The sequence below is a fragment of the Labrus bergylta genome, chromosome 24 (assembly GCF_963930695.1).
Source record: "Labrus bergylta chromosome 24, fLabBer1.1, whole genome shotgun sequence".
NCBI classification, from domain to species: Eukaryota; Metazoa; Chordata; class Actinopteri; order Labriformes; family Labridae; genus Labrus; species Labrus bergylta.
Window position 1 is genome coordinate 3,927,959 of NC_089218.1, and position 21,723 is coordinate 3,949,681.

The following is a 21,723-nucleotide window of genomic DNA, read 5'->3' on the forward strand; positions in this document are numbered from 1 at the left end:
CCATAACATATTTGACAGTGTGCAGGAGTTTGCCTGGACTTTTTGGTCATTGATTACAAGAAACACCGGATGCCCAGGACTTGTGTTGCCGTGGTATCATAGTAGGTATCGATAACAAGAATCATATTGAAGTTTTAAAATCTGCTATTTTAGGCGTCATTCAAATGCTGGCCACCTGAATTTGCATCCTGCCTCAGACCTGCAATTTACATTCAATATTTTTATGAAAACTATCCTTGTTTTGGGGAACGAATTCCTGTAGGATCTTTGAAGCAGAGGCAGTGTTTGTCTTTCCTGTTCATTTATATATTTAAGGGTTTTCAGGTATTTTTACATCCATTAAAAGGGCGTAGAGTGATTGTTTTTTTGTGAGTCTGGGATCAGAGATAATGATCATATAAACATTGGAAACATATTTTTGCAGAACCGTCAGGTCAAGTTTAGAACCAACCAACTTATGTACAAACTAAGGATTTGTATTCCTTCAAAGTGTTTCTGTAGCCGCTCTCCAGTTTGAGGAATATGTGGTTAAGGTTTGTTTGATTAAAGGAAATAATGCTGCTATCAATAACTTCGATAGGTGATTGTGACTGGGTATTGATTATGGATCAGAGGACAATGACCGGCTCCCGTTACCAGTCACTCAGTGGTAAACGCTTGCAGAGCGAAATACAACTCCCTTCCACCCTGCTGTGCACTCTCTCTCTCTCTCTCTCTCTCTCTCGTTCCACTGTTTCATTACACCTTTATGTGTTTTTATATTGTTTCCCCTTTGCAACAACTGTGTTGATTTAATCGTTAAGCCTTAAAGCACTGTGTGGGAGGGGAATCGTTCTTTTATTGTTATTTAGGGGATTAAAAAATGTAAACCAAATTTACATTTTTAACTAAATTTCTTTGTTTTTGTTTGCAACACGAGGCGTCGTCAAGCATCCTTTTTTTTTTTAAACACTGCCACAAACAACCGACATATGTGATGATGTGTGTGTGTGTGTGTGTGTGTGTGTGTGTGTGTGTGTGTGTGTGTGTGTGTGGATGGTCAAAGGCGTTTCAAAGTTCTTATAGAATCTGTGTGATGCTTGGCAGAAAGCCTGAAATGCACACATATATGGTTTCAATGCAGCCTTCATTGTTTGAATTATTGATAAGTGTTGGTGCTTTGAGGAATAAATGTCCAGTGTCAGATTTAATGACGCTAACTTTGATGAAATTGCAGGTTGACAGAAATGCTTTAGATGCAGCTGCTAAATACAAGAGGATAAATATAGGGACAATGTGTTTTTGATTTCAGTTTTGAAGGCTTCAATCGGTACATTTTTGACATGTTACTCCGAACAGTCTGAGCAGATGATTTTAGGATAACGAGGGGAAAAAAGGACAAAGAGGCCCCGCATGAGGAAGTGAAAAATAGATATTTCCGAGGGCAAATCACGTCACGTCCATCTCAGGCGGACACAAGAGTGGAGGCGTTTACATTTTTTATCATCCGCCCTTCGGCTACAGAGGGACGCAGGCAGGAGCAGACTGGCGTGTCTCTAAAACTCATCCGACAGCGCGTTGATTTAACTGGAATCACATCGACTGACTCCTAAAGACACTCAGCTGAGACAGGTGCTCAGGATACTGGACGCTCAGCCCTTTCAAAATAAAGGATTGTTATGTTCAATAAAGCTTAAGACTAAAACCAGCCGTTAATGTGAACCAATCTACACACACACATTTTACTTCTCAGACTCTGAAAGAGCTCAAACTCCCTCACTTTCTTATTTTAAAGCAGCAATAAAACGTCTTTGTTTAAATATATAACATCTGATTTTAATGGATGCCAGATCTGATATAATTGACCTATAATTAAACTTTTTAAAGGTTGTGTAAAAATGTAAGTTCCACACTGAAGAATCCCCTGAATGCACTCAGAGTTCAGGTCTTTTAAGATTCCTGAATTCTACGTTTTTGCCCGGGCTAAACATTTGTTATGTTAAGGTTTAAAAATTCCCACAGCAAATTAAAGTGTTTAAGTTCACAACATTTTGGTGTCAACAGCCTTCATTCTGACAGTCTGATAAACATTTCCTTCATAGAAATACAATTAAGAAATAAATAAAGTGACTAATGAGATAGTGACAAATGGTTTAAATTATGTCAATAGATCAAAGTTTATATTTAAACACAATAGTGGATTTAATTGAATCTGAAATGTAAATTTCCATCATGATATATAGAACAAAATGACTGAAGCTGTCCTCTGATTCCCCTGAAGTATTACATCAAGGCCATACATTTGAATTTCATCTCTTTTTAATTAGAATTATTGTGTTGTTTATTCCAACAGTTCAGCCTCACTATGATTTTGTCTGTTCTGGCTTGACACATTTGTAAAAAAATGAATAATTTTAATTATCAGTCTTTCATTGGGGATTGTGGTTGATTGATAAAATAAGATGAATTAAAATGAAAGCCAAAGCGTGTGTTTAATCAAAAATACGTTCAGGTTTTAAACACTTGTCAGTATAAATTCTACATCAGTAATGTTTTGTTATCTCAGATTTGTTCCATCAGTGTTTTCTGAAAGGAAAACCTGGATGTCAAAATCATTTGTGAAGAGGAACTTGACCAAGACGACGATGAATAATCAGAGTTCATGCAAAACATCACGAGATAGTTAACACTTAAATAAGCAAGAAATTAGAAAACAAATGTTTTTATAGAACCATTAGCAAACTGTCCAATACACCTGAGGTTTAAATCTTAATAAAGCAGGAAATGTCTCAAACCATGAAGAAACATAACGACAACCTAAACAACAACTTCATACAAAAAAAAAATCTGTAATGAGTTTTAATGATTAGTTATAATTTTTTAAATAATAATTAGTAAGAAATACAAGCTGGTGAGTGATATTTAAAGTAGGAGCTTTCTAAAAGGACGTTTTTAACCATTTAAAAATGATACAGGAAATATATATCACTGAATATATCTCCCCTTTTTTTTTTTTTAAATGAAGTCTGTGTGTGTGTGTGTGTGTGTGTGTGTGTGTGTTGGTTTAGGCCCTGCTGTTCATTCACTCAGGCTTTCAGAGGGATTGTGTTATGACTCAGATCACTTACTGCCCCCTATCGTTTATATCCGGTACTGACAGCCTGCTTGTTTTTACCAGTCACAGTTTATGAAGCGTTTTTATGAAGAGGAATTAAGAGCATCTGGAGACATTATGCTGTTGAGTAATGGACTGGGTTGTGTTAGTTCAATTTTGCATATTTAGTGAAAAACAGAAGAAAAGAAAAAGAAAGAGGAGAACGGGACATTTACTGCATGAGTGTGTTAATACTTTTTTGCACATTCGTTCTGACATTTTAATCATTTTTTGTGTTATTTTAATTTGGAGTCGTTTTTATGTATTCATATTTGTCTTAGAATTTTGCTCATTTTTTATTTCCTTATTCAGTTTCAAACATTAGATATTGTAGAGATTTGATACTGTCCTGCTTTACATCACGTTCTGTGTTTGGTGATCACACACTGAATTCAATTCACACTGAATCAGTTGATTCTCCGTCAGTGCGTGAGGAAATTGCTCTCCGCTAAACCCCGCCTCCTCCCGGACGGACATGACGCTGATTGGTCAAGCCCTTTCTACTGACAACAAGCGGCGAGCTACCTCATTGGCTGAGAGCCTCTCCGTGTACAGATGAAATGCAAATCCAGAGGTCCGCCGGTAAAAGCCTGGCGCTGTGAGCCGCGGTGACACTCAAGTACTCTGGATGAGAGAGAGACATAGAGGGAGAGAGAGACAGAGAGAGAGAGAGAGAGAGAGAGAGAGAGAGAGAGAGAGAGCCGTGTGATTCGGTATCAACACCGGGACAAAACGAGATTTAAAGCCACGTTAGTTCAGGTTTATTGCGTTTGGCTTCGTGTTTTGTTTCGCAAAACGTGTTTGGAAGACAACTTTCAACAGAGAGGGGACAGAAGGAGCCGCTGAAAAATCCACTTCAAGTAACTGAAGGACTTTTTTACTTAAAGGAAGACACAAGAAAAACACATTAGTGTTTCTTCCAGCCTTGGAGATCTTGCTTTGGACGCTGTTTGGTTCCGGACTTTGGCGCACAAAAGGCTGGACTCCGGCGCGTGTGGACGGGACACCGAGACACCGAGCCTGCGACTTTGGACGAGACTGAAGCTACAGATAAACTGGACAAAGTGAAGATTATCAACTAGAAACTCATTTCAAGACTAAATCGGGAGGTTTTATTGTGAAGATCGGGGAAATTGAGTATCTGTGGGCGCACTGTGGCGCACAAATGGTGTTTCTGTGGGACGCCAAATACGGTAAAAGTCTTTTTAATGAATGAATGAAACGTTTAAAGTGAATAAGAAGAAAACAGAATGCAACAATCAAACAAATCTCTTTCATATAAATGCTCTCTGACCGTTTCAGCCAACACATGCGCCTCATCTTCACATCAATATGAAGGTTTTAAGTTGTCTTGGATCTCCTTTATATATCCCTTTAACATTATTTCATGATGTTGGTGTGCTTTTGACAAATGTTTAATTGTTTTCCTCTGGGCTGGATCATATTATACTATATGAGCCTGATGTGAGGGAGGTTATCATGTACATATCGTCTCTTTTTTATCTAACTTCCTGCATTAATGAACCACAGAAACACTGCAGGCTCAGTAATGCTATAAGTTCTAGTAATCCATAAAACAAACTTTCATATACGTCATGATTTGTTTTATGATGGTATTTTATGTTATTAGAAAACCCAGTGATTTAAAATCACATTAACAGCTTGTGTTTTTGCAACAAAAAAGAAAATAAGAAAATAATTCACACTCCTGTGTATTTAAAAGTTGCCTCCTCTCTATCTGCTCAACCCCCCAGTTCAGTCATCATGTCATTGACAAAGCTGGTCAAAAAAGCCTCAATTTAAATGAATAGATATAAAAGGAGCAGCGTTTATCCACTCCTCATTTCACACTAGCTGTTTTAAAACCGTTAAAAATTCTGATGGTTCAAACCTCAAAGCAGACCGCCATGAAGATGAACTCTGCCACTTCTTTAATTTTCTTTCTAACCTTCCTTTAAAAGGATATTATTTGAATCACTGCGTTCCAAAATTGACCCATTCATGCTGCTAAAAGTAAAGGGGTACGCACATGAGTCGAGGTCTTTTAGTTTGTTGGACAATAATGTGAGTAATTCAGCAGGAGAGGATTGTGTGTGTGTGTGCACGTTGGTTGTGTGTGTGTGTGTTGGTGGAGCTCTCAGTGAGGTCACAGTCTTTACAAAGTGAAGTATCAGTGTGAAGGTTTCAACTGTAAACTAAACTCCAAACCACCAGCATGTGGCTTTAGTTGTGGGCTGGCTGAATGACAAGCCGTGAGCCTTTGACACACACACACACACACACACACACACAGACACACACACACACACAATGCACAGTCACACGCACAGCTGTCCGTTTATCTGCCTGCCCCTTCTCTGACAATTATTCCCTGAAAGCAGAGAGCCGCTGCAGTCTTTAGTTTGATGACTGCACACTCTGGTATGTGTGAGCACAGTGTGTGTCATCATGCACTGTGTGTGTCTGTGTGTGTCTGTGTGTGTTTGAGTTTGATCCCTGGTTTCATACATCCTCCTTCTTTCTCTAGCAGTGATTTATTGTCTTGTTTTTCATGTAGCCCGTATTTATATGAAATAAACTCGAGTTTATGTGTTGCACAGTATTCACAAAAATCCCTCCCAAAGTTTATTCACATTTTTAACAATTTCAGTGTTTGTGATCAGTCTGAAGATTTGGACATGAATCTGTCATTTTCCCTTGATTCATTATTTTTTATCTGTAAGCTGTTATGAAGTGAAAAACATCTTGAACAGTTTCCCAGACACCACAAAGACGTTAGACATAAAAAAATAAAATAAAAACATTTGAGCCTACAATCCTAAACCCGGAGATTTTCAGTTTTATTTTGCCTGGGGTTAAGAAAAACTGAAAATATTCCTACTTGGAAGAGGAATAGAATTTGAAACATATTACTCTGTGTTATAAAATATAATTTATCCCTTAATTTATCGTCTAAATCGAAAGCTGTTGACCTGTTTGTTTCAAATCTGTTGAATCTGTTAATCTGCAGCTTTTAAGAGAATCATTATATTGAAAATGACCTCGTATAACCTTTCTCTCCTCTATTAGACCCAGCCCCCGGCCGGCGTTACACCCCCCCATCCACTACCCTCGCCTCGGGGGGGAAGATGGCTGAGGCCCTGCCGCTGGGCGCCCAGGAGGCCGGAGGCGGGGCCGCTCTGGTGAGCAAACTGCGAATGGCCGACCGCGGCATGGTGGAGGTACGGAGATGTTGAGATACATATAAAAACACTCCTGAACGTCACACAGAAGCTAACTGTGGTTTATATTTCAGGTGATCTCAGATCATCCAGGTGAGCTGATGAAGACAGACAGTCCTAACTTCCTGTGCTCGGTGCTGCCCACACACTGGAGGTGTAACAAGACCCTGCCCATCGCATTTAAGGTGTGTGTGTCGCTTTAAATCCCAACACCTCTTTTCATTTAGCGGCTCCTTGTTACTAAAGTGATACAGATTTACAATTTATGATCAACAAGCAAAATGTATTTTATTGTTATGAATAAATCAATAACAATGAAATCAATTCTTCCTTGATAAACGATTTAATTTAATATTGCTTCAGTATTTTGACCGGATAAAAACATGTGATTTAAACTCTGAATTATGTTTGTAATATTTTACTTTGATGTTGCTTTTAGTCAAATAAGAAATACAAATATTATTTAACTGTAGAATGAAAAAAAATATATAAATACTGATACTTTCTGAATGATAATAGAATAAAATAATATAAATTCTTCAATCCTCATGTAAGTGAAGTTACCATCGGTGGATATTTGGTCCTCCACAAATCACTCACTCACTCACTTTATGATTATAAAACATCATGAGTCATTTGTGCTAACTTGATATTGATCAGCTTATGAAGATGTTCTTCTGCGTTTGGAGCATAATTACTTTTTTTTCCGTTAACAGCTTCAGCATGTTGTGATTTCATATTATTCTAAATTCTGAAAAAAAAACATCATGCTCATTCATACAAGAAAAAAAAGATGCAGAGATATTTAGTGTTTTATATGTACATTATGAAGGGTATTCCCTGGTGCGTCCATGTTTTTATGTGTAATTGTGTGTGTGTGTGTGTGTGTGTGTGTGAACGGTTATCCTGCACTCTGAGACAAAATGCATTTACAGAAAAGCAGCTTTTAGCAGCAAAACACACAACTGATTGATTTATTGGGTTTTATGCATTAATGTGCGCACATAGATTTGTGTGTGTGTGTGTGTTAGGGAGTTTGGTGCATTATGCATCATTATGGAGTGCCATGAGCGGATGTCACGGCCTTTTACTGATGATGGATGACTTTTATGATGCACACACACACACACAGACACACACTCATATACCCTATATGTAGAGAGACATAAGTGCAAATTTCATGAGCATGCTGGACTCTGCACAGGTGCTTACTGTATGTACAGTAATTAGATTACACATGCCATGTATTGAAAGAATGCACACACACACACACACACACACACACACACAGGCAATGAAGCATAAAACCAGCCAAGCAGAATAAACAAGGCAAAGGAAACAATTATGAAGCTCTCAAGCCGTGTGAGTGTGTGTGTTTGTCTGAGTGTGTTTGCATGTGCTTTTGTCCTCTCACACTTCTTGAGTGAAAAGTTTACGTCTTTTATTTCAAACCAAGCAGGTAAACGCTGCTTTCCTTTAACAAGATTTACATCCAATCACAAGACCTGACCTGCTCAGATCGATACCAACATGGGTTGATTTTTGCAATATGAGCATATTGATGTTTCAGCTCATTCTCAAGGCCACTTCAGATTTTAAATACAGAGTCTGACCAACATTATTTCCTGTAAAACAATTATAAAATGCTGTTTACCTGAGAGCGATCACAGGCTGTGGTTACTCGCTGTGAGAGCTCAGAGAAACCGTGTGTGGTGTCGTACAGTATCTACGTGGTCATTTGCACAGCGATGGTTTGCTTTGATTAACGTTAATATGGAAATCAGCCTCCAGTTGGTTCTACATTTGCATACATGTGGAGGAAGACAATGTGCTCTCGAGTGCGCTCTTTCACATTTCTGTGTTCTGTTTTTTTTTTTTTTGCTAGACTTTCATTCTCTCTTGGGAAAAATATTTCACTTCATTACATTTTTCTCATTTTTCTTGACATTTAAATAGTTCTGGATCACGGCAAAGACGCATTTTTATTGTTTTATTATTTGATATTAGACAACCTGCATGGAAAACTCAATTTAAAGTTGTTAATGAAAACTGGCCTGCAGCATGAAAACTTATTTTGAGCTTATTGTTCGGCCGCAGTAAACTCTCTTTTTTTTATTCATATATTGATCAAAAAGAAGACTAAACGCCCTTTTCCCACGTCATGTCTGCAGGTGGTTGCCTTGGGCGACATCCCAGACGGCACCCTGGTGACGGTGATGGCGGGGAACGATGAAAACTACTCAGCTGAGCTTCGGAACGCCACGGCCGCAATCAAGAACCAAGTGGCCAGATTCAACGACCTGCGCTTTGTCGGCCGCAGTGGAAGAGGTAAAAAAAAAAACAACACAAACACACATGAAAACACACAAATAATGTCGTTAAAATGAACAATCACGCATAAAATGTGAGTGTAAGTAGAGTCTGCCTTTGCTGGTTGAATTGCAGTGCCTGCGTTCTGCACTAACACAGGAGGCAGCATGGATAAAATAGGGGAAGTACAAGTGAATAAAAACAGTATTCACAGAACTTCCTCCTAACACAACCATTCAAAGTCTACCTCGCTTTACCCCCCACCCCTCTCTCTCCCTCCGCTCTCCCTCATGTCTTTAACGGACACACTAGACCACAGTTACTCTAAATCAGTCGCAGGCAAATGTCCCAACTTATCTATTTAAAACACCAGTCCTGTGTACACAAGCTCTGCGAACACTCACACATTCATGAACACACACACACATTAAAATGACAACTGCTGCACAGCTGAAGAGAAATATAGGAATAACTGTCAATGTTTGACAATCCTGCTCTATAAATTGAAGGATATCAAAATTTGAGGAGTACAAATGTGTTTATATGCAAATAACTGATGGAGAAAACTCCTGGTTGTATTTTTATTCACTGATTCTTCATCCAGACACTTTTATATATTTTGTTTTGCGTGCTGTAGCATTAGCAGGTCACTACATAGCCCACCAAGTTTCCACAAGGTTACAATTTCATGACGGTTTAGTTTCACTGTAGTGTCTTCTGAAGGTTAACAATAGTACAGTCCATAGCCATGTTAGAAACAGTGTGCCAAATCCTAATTTTAACATGCTAACGTATCATATTTACTGTGTTCACTATCTGGGTTGACTGCTTTTATGCTAAAATATGGTAACTTTATCAAACACAAAGTAGCGCTAAAAGGCTAATGAGAACGTCTGTAGATTTACTGACAGATATTAGTATGTTCTCTATCTTATATGATTGAAGTAATGGAATTTTGTTTGACAATTTTGTCGTTCACATCACTTTTCTGCCTCAAATCTGTGAAGGAAATCTAGATTACTATGCGGGATATAGTGAACTGTGTGCTTTCCAGTCACAAGTCAAGCTGTGTTTCCCCACCTAAAACCTCTAAATGTCATTAACTGTCTGTGTGGGAAGTGGTTAGCTTAGTTGCCGACAGCAAGGAGTGGTTTTAGTGGTTTGACTAGCGGTTAGTGTGTTTCTGTGTGTGTGGCAGTCAGAGTCAAACATCTCATATTCACTCATCATTAGGCAGTGGTCCTTGTTTTGCAGAAGCTGTTATTTCAACACTGAAACACTTGAGATGTGTGCACACAGCAGTTGCTCGGTGGATTTGCATATCAGAAATAGTCAGAGTGAATCCATCTGTTTGCAGTTTGCAGTCGATGATATACAGTCGGTTAGTTTTGAGTTATGGGTGATGGCTCTGCTCATGAAATCAGTCAGACCGTGACAATATAGTTTCAAATTGTTTTAAAAGAAAGACACAAAACCCTGAAATATTCTCTGAGTTCACATCTTATTTATATCACAGTGGCTTGACAGGAAATGTAATGTTAATTGCAGATATGCCTTGAAAACTATTCAGCATCATCTGTTATGTTGCGACTGCCGTATTGCAGTGGTGGTGGAGTGTGTGTGTGTGTGTGTGTGTGTGTGTGTGTGTGTGTGTGTGTGCAAGTGCAACCAGTTTTTTTGGCTCTGCGTTAGTTCCTCCTTTAAACAGGACCGTCATTTTTCTCTTACAAAATATCATACTCTTTGTGAATAGGCACAAACAAACGCACAAACACCACCTTGTTGTTCCTACACACACACACACATTGCTCGGTATAACACGGGGTAAATAAGAGATTCTATCTGATCGGCTGATTGAGAGAAAAAGTGTCTCTGCAGGCTCTGACATGACGCTCACAGACACACACAATACAGCACATGTGTGAAATTTGTTCTTATCTACAGAGACATGTAGGGGTGATAACAGAGAATACCGGAAAACTTCATTTGTGAGTGTGTGCGGGCGTATGTGTGTGTTTTTGTGCAAAGCCACCGGTTGGTTGGCTGATAGACACAACAGACACAAAGAGCTCAGCTGTCCTCCTCCTCCACCTCCTGTCTCTTTATCAGACAAAATCTCTTACTGTAAACTCCCTCATGTGAAAAGAACCGGCACAAAACCACACAATGTGTTTCTCTTGATCTGTGTACAAATTTCACCACACAATTTATTTACAATGTTTATCAATTTGCATTCGAACACTACTAGGAAAGGAGCAAAAACAGAAACATGGGGAGCTTTTCAGTGTAAATGCCCTCTAGTGGCCTGTTGGTGTAAATACAATAAACAACAGGAGTGCGGCCAATTTATGCCAGTTAGGTCCATTTTAAAACGCCACAAAGAACAACACACACATCATATAATAGCATGAATCATGAATGTGTGGCTGGTAAGAAGAATGCTTCATGTACCAACAGCATGGCAAACGACACATAAAGTAACTGCTAAAGGTTTTCATGGTCGGCTAGAGCGCGTCGGGTAAAGCCACAAGAAAACTTAACAGTACATGTATTTTTGTTTCTTGTTCAAGAGATTAAAAAAAAACGTTTTATGCGACATGTTTGCTGAATAACAGACAAAAAAAGCCTCAAATACAAAAACACAAAATACTGAAAAGACAGCAGACACATTTGGAGAGACAGAGCTAGAGAGAAGTGAGAGTAACACCTGGTGTTACCCACATACTGTACGTCTACTGTGTGTGTGTGTGTGTGTGTGTGTGTGTGTGTGTGTGTGTGTGTGTGTGTGTGGCATCAGACTGTCTGCATGTGGTAACTTTACTCCGGCCCTGGCACACAACAGCAGTGGTGGTCCTACACGTGTGTGTGTTTGCAGCAAGCTTAGTGATGAGTGAGTGTTGCTTCCAAACTTGAGGCTACACACACACACACACACACACACACACACACACACACACCCTTTTATTACAGTAGACATATATATGTTTTCACTTATGACCACGGTTCAACTGATACTAGTTTTTTTATGGTTGATATTTTTGGATTACAGCACGGTCAAATTATCCTCTTGTCTCTGATTGGCCGACAAGTGTCCCTTTAAATGGTATATTGGGATACATTTACACTTTATCCTCTTTTCTAAATCAGTGCCCCATTTTTTTAAGGATGCCAGTTACCATAGCAACAGTAATGATAAAGTGACGGAAAGATCACTTTAATCAATCAATAAGTTTTAATTTTACTCACAATATTACTTATTATATTACAAACTACTATAAATCCATAAATAGTCATACTGTTTTTTTTAATACCAATGAACATAATCTCTTTTACTACAGTCACAACATTTAATTGACATTGAACTATTCAGGAAAGCTGAGATGAAGGGGAGAAACTGGAGAATGCTATTTTATCGTATCTTAGCTATTTGACAAAAATGTGTTGCCTAATACTGCTGTGATTTAAAATAGAATGTATTTGTCTTTTAGCCTCAACATAATCAATATGGTCTGATATAGTAAACTCAATATTCTGCCTCAAGACATGAAAAACCCAGTAACAGTTACCTAATTACACACGCTACACTTCCAGTGAGTCCTCACCTATCCAGGCAAGTTTAGTGGATCAATTAGTGCACCGTGGTCCGTCTCTTTCTTCATGTTACCGGTTTTATCCATGTGTGTAATAGTGAGTATATGTGTGTGGCTTCTGCTTTATTCCTGTCTGGGGCACCATGACTTTCATGACTTAATGCATGAAGCAGACCAAAAGGATATTTCAGGAGAAGGAGGGAGGGAGGAGTGACGTAGAGGAAAGAAATCAGGAAAGAAAAGAGAGTGTGACTTGAAAATGTTTCAAATACTAATTAACAGTTTTTTCCATTACTTTCTTTTCCCATCTTCTCTCCTCTCGTTTTCTCTCATAGGGAAGAGTTTCACCCTGACCATCACGGTGTTCACCAACCCGCCTCAAGTGGCCACATACCAGAGAGCCATTAAGATAACGGTGGACGGCCCCAGAGAGCCACGACGTGAGTGACGCTGACGCACAAATGTTTAACACAGCGCTGAGAATGTTCTAATACACTCACGACTGACCTCACGTAACCCCACTTCAAAAATACCAAAACATCACTTCAAAAAAACATACTGCAGATGTGGAAAACAAGATTGTTACCTGCTGGCCTCGTGGGTTCTTGGATAGCAGAGTGGTTATGTTGCATGTATAGAGGGGATGGTCCTCGTCACAGGGGTCGGTGGATTCGCATGAGACCTCGGCCCTTTGCTGCACGTCACCCCCCACCGTCTCATCCCGACATTTCCTGTCTCTCCTCAGCTGTCCTGTCCAATAAAGTACAACACGGCCAGACAAATAACTTGAGAAAAATACTGGCATTGTAACAAAACTGGAGTTTTGCAGAGTCATTCAACAATAACATTCCCGTCTGCTGTTGTATGTCAGAGTATTGTGCAACAGTTTCAAATCCTGGGTTAAATAATCTACATCATCATTGTTTCTGACCCATAAATTACTTTATCATAGAGTTATTGTGTAGTTATTTATTTGCTGACAGAAATGTGAGACTACAGTTTGAATCTGAAGTTTCTATTTGATCACTTTAAGTTGTTTTTGTTGTACTGTAGAGGCAAAGCCCACAAACTAACTGCACACTGAGTGAGGAGATGCCTGTAATCCCTACAGACAAAGTCTCAGATGAGTGAGTCAATAAGAAACCTGATGCAACGCCGAGTTCCTCTCCCACTCACTGTGATGAAATGAGGGGATTTCTAAAGCAGACGATGAAGCAGAAAAGAGAAACAGATTTTCCTTCATAATAAAAAATGTCAGTGGAATATTTTGAATTCATGTTAAATGGGATTGAACTTGAACATAGTCAGGAGTCAGGAGAGACGTGAGGTGACAGAAAGAGAGGAAGACTCCTGCCAGCTCCGCTCAGCTGTGAATAACCATCACTCGTCTCTAACTCGCCCACACACACACACACACACACACACACACACACACAGTATTAATACACACACATGTGCACTTCCCCCTTTGGGAGGAAGTGCCTGTAACTGGAGCTCAGTCTCAGGGCTTTGAAGTGCAGCCAACACAACAGACAGCGTGACAGACCACCACACAGACACACACACCCGGGGAGACAGCCCGACCCCTACGCGGCGCCCATCGCCAGATTCCCCACGCTATAGCAGACAGTGTGTTAATAATGTTAGGGCATTGTTAAAGCCAGTAGGGTTGTAATCCCTGGATTATGTAATCAGATTTCATGCATGAATCTGCGTCCACAAATCGCGTTTTCGCACTGCAAAAAGTTGGTGTCAAGGAGAAATATTTTCAAACCATGACAGTTAAATGTCATCTCTCACTCCCAGGCCACCGTCAAAAGATGGACGAGGTCAAACCCGGCACCCTGGCGTTCTCAGAGAGGCTAACAGAGCTGGAGCACCTGAGGAGGAACTCCATGAGGGTGACGCCACCTCACCACCATCACCACCAACCCTCCGCCAACACTCGCCAATCTGCGGCGCTTAACTCCGCCACCTTCTCCAGCCCGACGCACACTCAGATCACTGCCGGTAAGAGAGGAAAACCGATTCATATGTCAGGCCTATGCAAGCAAGGAACATAATTTACTCTTCAACTCACTCTTTACAATCTGCCTCAATCCCTTAACAAGTGTGCCCTAGTCATAACCATAGACTGTGTATAAATATGGACAATGCATCTCCATCTCCTTCCATTGTAGGACCAAAATACTCCCATGACGGGTGCTGACATATTGCGCAAGTGGTGATGTATTTTGGAGCCAAGAAGGGGTTCTGGATGGTGGACCCTCATAATTGTAGTCCCGCCCCTTCCACTAACCGCAGCACATGTTTAACTTATCGATGAAATAGCAAAGATCACACAGATTTACACAGTTTACAGCAGAACAGATTCTTCTGTCAGAGTGAAGCAGACACTCACAGTTATGGATAGGTACAGTGACTCTCTCCTCCAACCATTCCTCCTCTCGAATTAAACTGTAGTAACCTCTTTGCATCTAAAAACATAGCTTTATAATCCTGTTTTGAATCAAACCTTTATTCTATACATACACAACATAGCATAGCATCACTCTCCAGTGCTCATGTGGTCAGAAAGAGCCAGACATACACCAACCCTACAATTAGTGGTTGACATCCTTTAGCACCTGAGCTACCGCCCCAGCTTTAGTATTGAGAAACGACCCCGCTGCAGTCTGTGTATGAGCTCAAACACAATCCATTAAGCAACCACTCAGACTTTAATATAACTGTGTGACATATTCTGGAAAACAGGAAGCTAACGGATTAGTCAGACGTGTCTTTACATGGGAACTGTGTTGCTGTTGCTCACCATGTCAATCTATTTGTTTTACACTCGCCATGACATGTCTACTCTGAAAATGTCCTGCTTTACAAAATAGGTATCAAATAGTTTTTCAAGCTTTTAAAAGACGTGTGTTGGTCAATGACTTTACATGATTAGTCCAGGTTGAAACAGATACAAATGTAGTGGTTATTTTTTGAATTGAAGAGAAACCCATTTCCCTCTGGAGGTATTGATATAGAGGTGGTGACTACATGAGATCATCTTTCTCTGGAAGCAGCTCAGCATCTGGTTCAATGTGGAAGACACATTTAGTTATTTCCCTGTATTAACTGTTCGTGAGTAAAGACAACACCCCATGAGTTAATGTGCATGACCAATTTATTCAGAAAAATTAGTCGGAGCTCCTTGCCTTTTAAGGGTACACCTGCACTCCCACAGAAAGGCTTCAAAACGTCTGTATGGCAACATAAGTTTTAAAGCTTCTGTGAGGTTTTTTTTTAGCTGGTTGTGAAACAGATTGAGCTAAATACAGATCCTATAAATGACCTACAAGGCAAACAAGAGTTAGTCATTTTCTCTCATGTCCAACCATGAAAACACAACAGAGTTTGTTGAACAGCTGACTTCTTCTGCCCGATAAAAAACTCGTCTCTGATCAGCGGTTATTAGACTGATACATCGGCTACTGATGCCAATATTTTAGGACGTGCCGATTTCTGTGAACAGGGCCAAAATCGACCGATACAGATGTTGAACTGATGCATCCCTAATTTCCATATTGTTATTTTCTAATTCAGGAACTCGTGGCTGCAGGGTTGGTGAACAGCATATAGTCAAGCTGCTTTTTTTGCATTTTCCATGGCAAAGACACATGGTGACTGATATGTTTGAATATTAGAAGACATCAGGATGAGCTTGTTCATCAGACTGGCTCTAACCACCTGTGAGAAAGAGGTTTTTACCAACGGTTAGTTCAAGTTCCTCTTAACGGGGAAACGTGGACCTGGACACAAACATTAAGTGTTCCTCCTTTTGATTTTCTGAAAGGGAAGATTTATCAGTACAGAGCTGAACGAAAAGCATTCAACTTCGTGTGAGAATGTGTGTGTTTGCGCATCTAGATGCATCAAACCTCACTGTTCCTCTTTGTGGTTTTTGTGAGATCCATTGTGGTCTGTGTGTGTATGTGTGTGTACCTGTTAGTGTGTGTGTGTTGCGGTTGCTGTGGATACTCTATGCGGCACCAAAAGACGGTATCTGTTCCTCTTCTGCTTTCAGTGGTACGACGCTGTTTGTGTGTGACTTTTTTTTTTTTTTGCATTTGCATGCCAGTAAGTGAGGAAGTAAGTTATTACTTAAGGAGGAAATGAGAGTCAGCTGACAGGAAGAGCTGCTGTGAGAAAAAGAAATGTTGCAAAAGTACAACTGCTTTTAAATGTAACCGTCAGACAAACAACAACATCCAAATTCGGCCTTGAAAGAAATATGGGGGAGGCATCCAAATCCAACACAATTAAAGCACACAATGTATGAGCGGTACTAAAAACTGCAAAAATCAGGTGTAATAAAAATGTGATGTGCAAAGTCCAAAAATGTTAAACAGAGTGTAAAGCTAAATTATTGAAGCTATTCAATTAGTTATTGAATATGACAAGTATTGGTGCATGTCTTTAAAGGAAGCAATTATACGTTTGTTTTGCAGATATTCAGCTATTCTTTAGACTGGCAAGCAGCTGAGACATAAACCAAGTCAAAATTGTAGAGCAGAGGTGAGAGACAGAGAGGAACATGCTGCAGAGCGCTCTGTGCTCCCTGCTCTCAATGTTTTTCTGATCCCTCTTAAAAATGAAAATAGCAACAGGAAACCGTTATTAGGCCATTACAGCCCTCACTCTCTTTTCCTCTCTCTTCCCCTTTCGTCTCTTTTCTTTCCTCCGTCATCAGGCACCCTGCTCCTCTTTCATTTCTCTTTTTTACAATCGTCTTCCCTTCTTTCACTTCTCACATTTTCCAAACTCTGAGTAATAAATACTGCACGATCATGTAGCGCACTGACTGGTTGTGTGAAGTGTCCATGTGCATATGCTTCGCTGTGTCGGTCATCACATGTGTGGCCGTGCAGTTAAAGTCTCTGCTGCCAAAACACTTAACAGAGCTCATAAGAGAAGTAAAATACACAGAGTGGTGTAGCATGATGAAGCCTTTTCTACCTTTAGATTACAGCTAATAATAGTATTCAACTACTTCCTATCTAACATTACATAGCATGAATTTTATTGTGTAAGTATTAGTTTTTCAGACACTTAAAGCTGATAGTAATATTGTTAATGAAACCTTGAATGACCCATTAGCTATGAAACAAATACAGAGTGAGGACTGCAACACACGTTGAATTTGCTCCATATCACCCAGGTCACACTATAAGCATCACTTATAGGAAACACTTTTCTATGTGTTCAAGTTCTCTGCTTTAGGCAGCCAGTCGTCTGTGACTCCTGCCCCACATTAGTGCTCTCTGCCAGGGGAGAAAAGCGAGGAAAGGAGGGGGCTTGGCACAGGGCCTGGCCGTCACCACCACCCAGATACACCACACACACACAAAATGCAATGCTTGGGAGAGCTCTTGGCTAGACTTGAAAAGCCTTCATTGACGTCTCGGCTGCTGTGTACAATTTGCTTCCTCGTCTGTCTGCACACACACACACAGACACACACACACACAGACACACACACACGTGTACGTCTGCAAGTCTGTGGGTGATCAGCGCATTTATTAGACTATGGGGAAAGACTGGATTGAATGAAAGAACTCTCACACACACACACAGCCCTCCCTTTTATCCGTCCACCCACACACTAAGTTAATTGCTTCCTCTCCTTCATCTTTCTTTCTTCTGATCTTTTTCATTTTCTGTCTTAACATGAAGTTCATTTAAATCAGCCTTTGTTTAACAGACGTTTCCATACAATTCAACATGTTTTTAATACACTCGTACATATTTTTCTCGAGCACAAATCAAAACATGGATTTTCAAGTTGAAGGCTTTCTGAATGAATCTTGCTGTGGCATGTTTGACCTGAGCTTGTGATGACTGAAAAAGTTTAACTTTATTTTACTTATTCAAACTGTGGTTCTGACAAAATAACCCTGGTTATGTTATAGTGACGTCATCAGGGTTTACTCAGTAGGAAGCGAGGTCTAATAGAAGAGAAGGGCATTTTGAGTTGCATTATGGGACATGTAGTATACAGTTAATTGTTATAAAATCAACAATATAATGATATTTTTTCTGACATGTGAAGTCAGAATCCACCTCTCACATCATTGAACTTTTTCCGATTAAAACCCCTCCTTTAGAGATCTAAAGGCATGAATGAATCATTTCTCTCTCTCTCTCTTTCTCTTAGATTCCAGACAGATGCAGTCGTCTCCGTCTTGGTCCTACGACCAATCATATCCCTACCTTGGCCAGATTACCACGCCCACCGTCCACACAGCCAATCCCCTTTCGCCTGGTCGCTCCTCGCTCAGTGACCTGTCCTCACGACTCACAGGTAGAGCACCGAAGCTTGCACACACGAAACAAACAAGATGTAATTTAATTAGGGCTTAACCTCTGACCTTTCCCTCTCAGGTCCTGATCTCACAGCTTTTGGAGACCCCAGGATGACCTTAGAACGACCTTTCAGCTCCCTCCCATCCTTGCCTGACTCCCGCTTCTCCGATCCTCGAGTCCACTACCCTCCGACAGCTGCCGCCTTCACCTACGCGCCGTCTCACAACCCTGTCTCCAACGGCGCCCTTGGCATCACTATGGCAACGGCAATGGCAACCACTCCAGCGGGGAGGTACCACACATACCTGCCTCCTCCCTACCCGGCAAACACCCCCCACCAGGCTCAGAATGGTCACTTCCAGTCCACCTCTTCGCCGTACCACCTGTACTACTCCACTGCTGCTGGGTCGTACCAGTTTTCCATGATGGCGGGGGGAGGAGGCAGTGGTGACTCGCGCTCCCCGCCAAGGATCCTGCCACCGTGCACCAACGCCTCCACAGGCACCTCTCTCCTGCACCCCTCTCTGCCCAATCAGAATGAAGGAGTGGGTGTGGAGGTGGAGTCCAGCCACAGTACCTCGCCGACAAACATGGTGGCAGCAGAAGCTGTCTGGAGACCGTACTGAATACGTCACAAAGGATGCACTTGTTTAGGGAGGCTACCTGGTCATGTGATGACCAAAATCATTAAACAGGGAAACAAACACCAATCCTACAACAGCATGTGATTACTAACACTCATATCAGTGAAAGAATAAGGAAAGTCTGGTGTTTATTCTTCTCTCACTAAGCCCATCAAAAGGCAAAAACATCAATTTTTAATCTGCCGTTATAACTTCCATACAAAGTCTGTTGCTATCAACTACAAGCACATTGGTTCCTAGTGTAGTTGTAAATCTTTTTTTTTTAAATGCAATAAACGCACAATTTAATTTTGTAATTCTGTCAAACACATGGAAAGATTTAGATCGATTATACCCACTTAACAAAACCCAACTTTGAAATTCATATCGCTTCCAAACATCAACGGTGAGAATGGAAAAAGCATCCAGTGGTTGTTAAAAGCACTATCGCCTGTCACTTGCGCACATTCCCCCGATTGTTTCCAGGGGAAAATTGCATCTTCGGGAGTCTTCTAACTTTTCTTCTCACAATTACTCAATCTTCATTTTAGAACAACCATGTGTCACCACTTGACCAGGAGCCTGATGAGTGCACCCAGAATAAAACGATCTACTGAAAAACAATGTTGGCGAATACAAAAACAAGCAGAGTGATTGACAGGTGCAAGCGAATGGAAAAAGACTTTGCAGAGGAGATGTAATAAATGAAGGACGCAGGGTAATATTTTGGTTTTACACTGACAAGTGCATGCAGCGGCACTGGACTGATCACCACTCAGCATTCTTTGTAAAATAACTCCTTCCTTGTAAATGTTGGTGTTGTGAATAGATTTGCTCATGCCAAATATCTTGACTGCCTGGTTGTTCCACCCTTCATGATTCAAGCCCTCTTACAGTGGGATTTTTATTTTAGGAAAAACTGAACCCATTTAAATGTTTTAATTGTTTACATTTGTGTTACCAGTTGGATGCAAAAACTGAAAGATTGTCTTAGATCAGAAACTTTCGTCTAGGGTGATTTTTTTGGGGGGGGTTTAAATGCCTTTATTTGAGAGGACAGGAGGAGGAGCGAGAGTGGGAAAGAACCGAGGGTCATACTCGAAACTAGGGAGATCCCCATCCTGGACTATAGCCTCAGTAAATGGGGCGCATGATGTAACCACAGGGCCAACTGGCACTGCAAGGTGAATTATTCTAACTTAAAAGTTGGATTTTGACTCGTTTCTTTTTTTTCTCAGCATGATATTTTGTTAATTTATTCCACGATACCGGTTGTGGTAGCATTTCATGTGTGTGTTTGTGTGTGAAAGAGACAAAGACTGTGTGTGTACTGTAAATAAAATGGCTGTCAATGACTGTTGTAGTTTCATTCATCTTCATTTTAACACACACATATGCCCACAGGAGTTTTCTTGGTGCACATTTGGTTTTAATATCTATAAATATTCTGGTGAAAAAGATACGACTCTTGCTTGGTCGTTATTGGTCATTTGATTTTTTTTTCTCGCTTAATTCTGACTTCATATAAAAAATGCTTCTAGGGTGCTGCTACCTGTATGAATGCCAAATACACACACACACACACACACACACACACAGTTCATCCATTGCTATTCCTGAACCTGAAGGAATTTCTACAGGCAAACGGACAAGTCCTAGCTTGCTTTCCCTGCCAGATTACACACCGCAGACACGCACACACACACGCACACACACACACACACACACACACACACACACGTTGCTAAATAAAGATTAAGTGGTTGCAGCCAGACAGTGAGCACACAGTATTAAAGCTGATCTCCTGCCGGCAAAGGTTGCAAAATGGCCGGCAAATCATCAAATGAGTCATGTGAACTTTCTGTAAAAGACTTCAAACCATCCAAAATGAAGTGAAGACTCCTCCAGCAGCAGTTCTAATACATCACAAATCATGTTTTTGTGGATGACTGCTCTCATTCAAGCAGCTTTGTCAGCAAAGAGAGCTGCAAACATCAAGGCAAGATTGAGAAAAGTAAATCTTCTCAACAGCTGGAAGACAATCAAAGGTGCTTAAAAACAGAAGGGCTGTTAAGACACTAAACAGTGACATCTAGTGGTCTAACTTCATCATGACAAGACAGTCAGTCTCCACAATCTTTAAAACAGCAGGTCAAGGACACTATTTTAAAATAATAAACAAACAGATTGTTGATACAGATATAAAGTTGTTTACGTTGAAAATAGTATTCCCAATCTTACAAGCAGTTCCACCTTCAGGAAGGTTCATGGATCTATTTGGGCATTGACGACGTCACATTTCAGTGTCGTAGTTTTGATGCTTAAGGCATTTGTTTGCTCTCTTTTGGCCTAACAATTGAAACCAGAATTGATTTCCTAACAGCAGCCATCACTCTGAAACGCTACAGGCATGATTGATGATCCACAATAATGACAAACCCTGTAGAAATTCAAAGGAGGAGAACATTTACATAATGTCCTATTAATCACTGTGACACAGG

General features: G+C 40.4%; 1 protein-coding gene across 5 annotated transcripts in view; it reads left to right on the top strand.

Annotated features, from left to right (window-relative positions):
* Window positions 1-20,578, top strand: part of runx1 (RUNX family transcription factor 1) — a 39,605-nt gene extending 19,027 nt beyond the window's left edge. For 2 of the 5 annotated variants that reach the window (XM_065952071.1, XM_020654284.3), the window contains 7 exons: window positions 6,203-6,354; window positions 6,429-6,539; window positions 8,526-8,682; window positions 12,590-12,694; window positions 14,061-14,264; window positions 18,451-18,597; window positions 18,678-20,578. In XM_065952071.1, the coding sequence (XP_065808143.1) occupies window positions 6,203-6,354; window positions 6,429-6,539; window positions 8,526-8,682; window positions 12,590-12,694; window positions 14,061-14,264; window positions 18,451-18,597; window positions 18,678-19,225 (1,424 nt within the window). In that variant the 3' untranslated portion in view covers window positions 19,226-20,578. Of the gene's footprint in view, window positions 1-3,738; window positions 4,327-6,202; window positions 6,355-6,428; window positions 6,540-8,525; window positions 8,683-12,589; window positions 12,695-14,060; window positions 14,265-18,450; window positions 18,598-18,677 lie in introns of those variants that run through there. The other 3 variants (XM_020654285.3, XM_020654287.3, XM_029281259.2) reach the window with 3 other exon arrangements.
* Window positions 20,579-21,723: the final 1,145 nt, after the last annotated feature.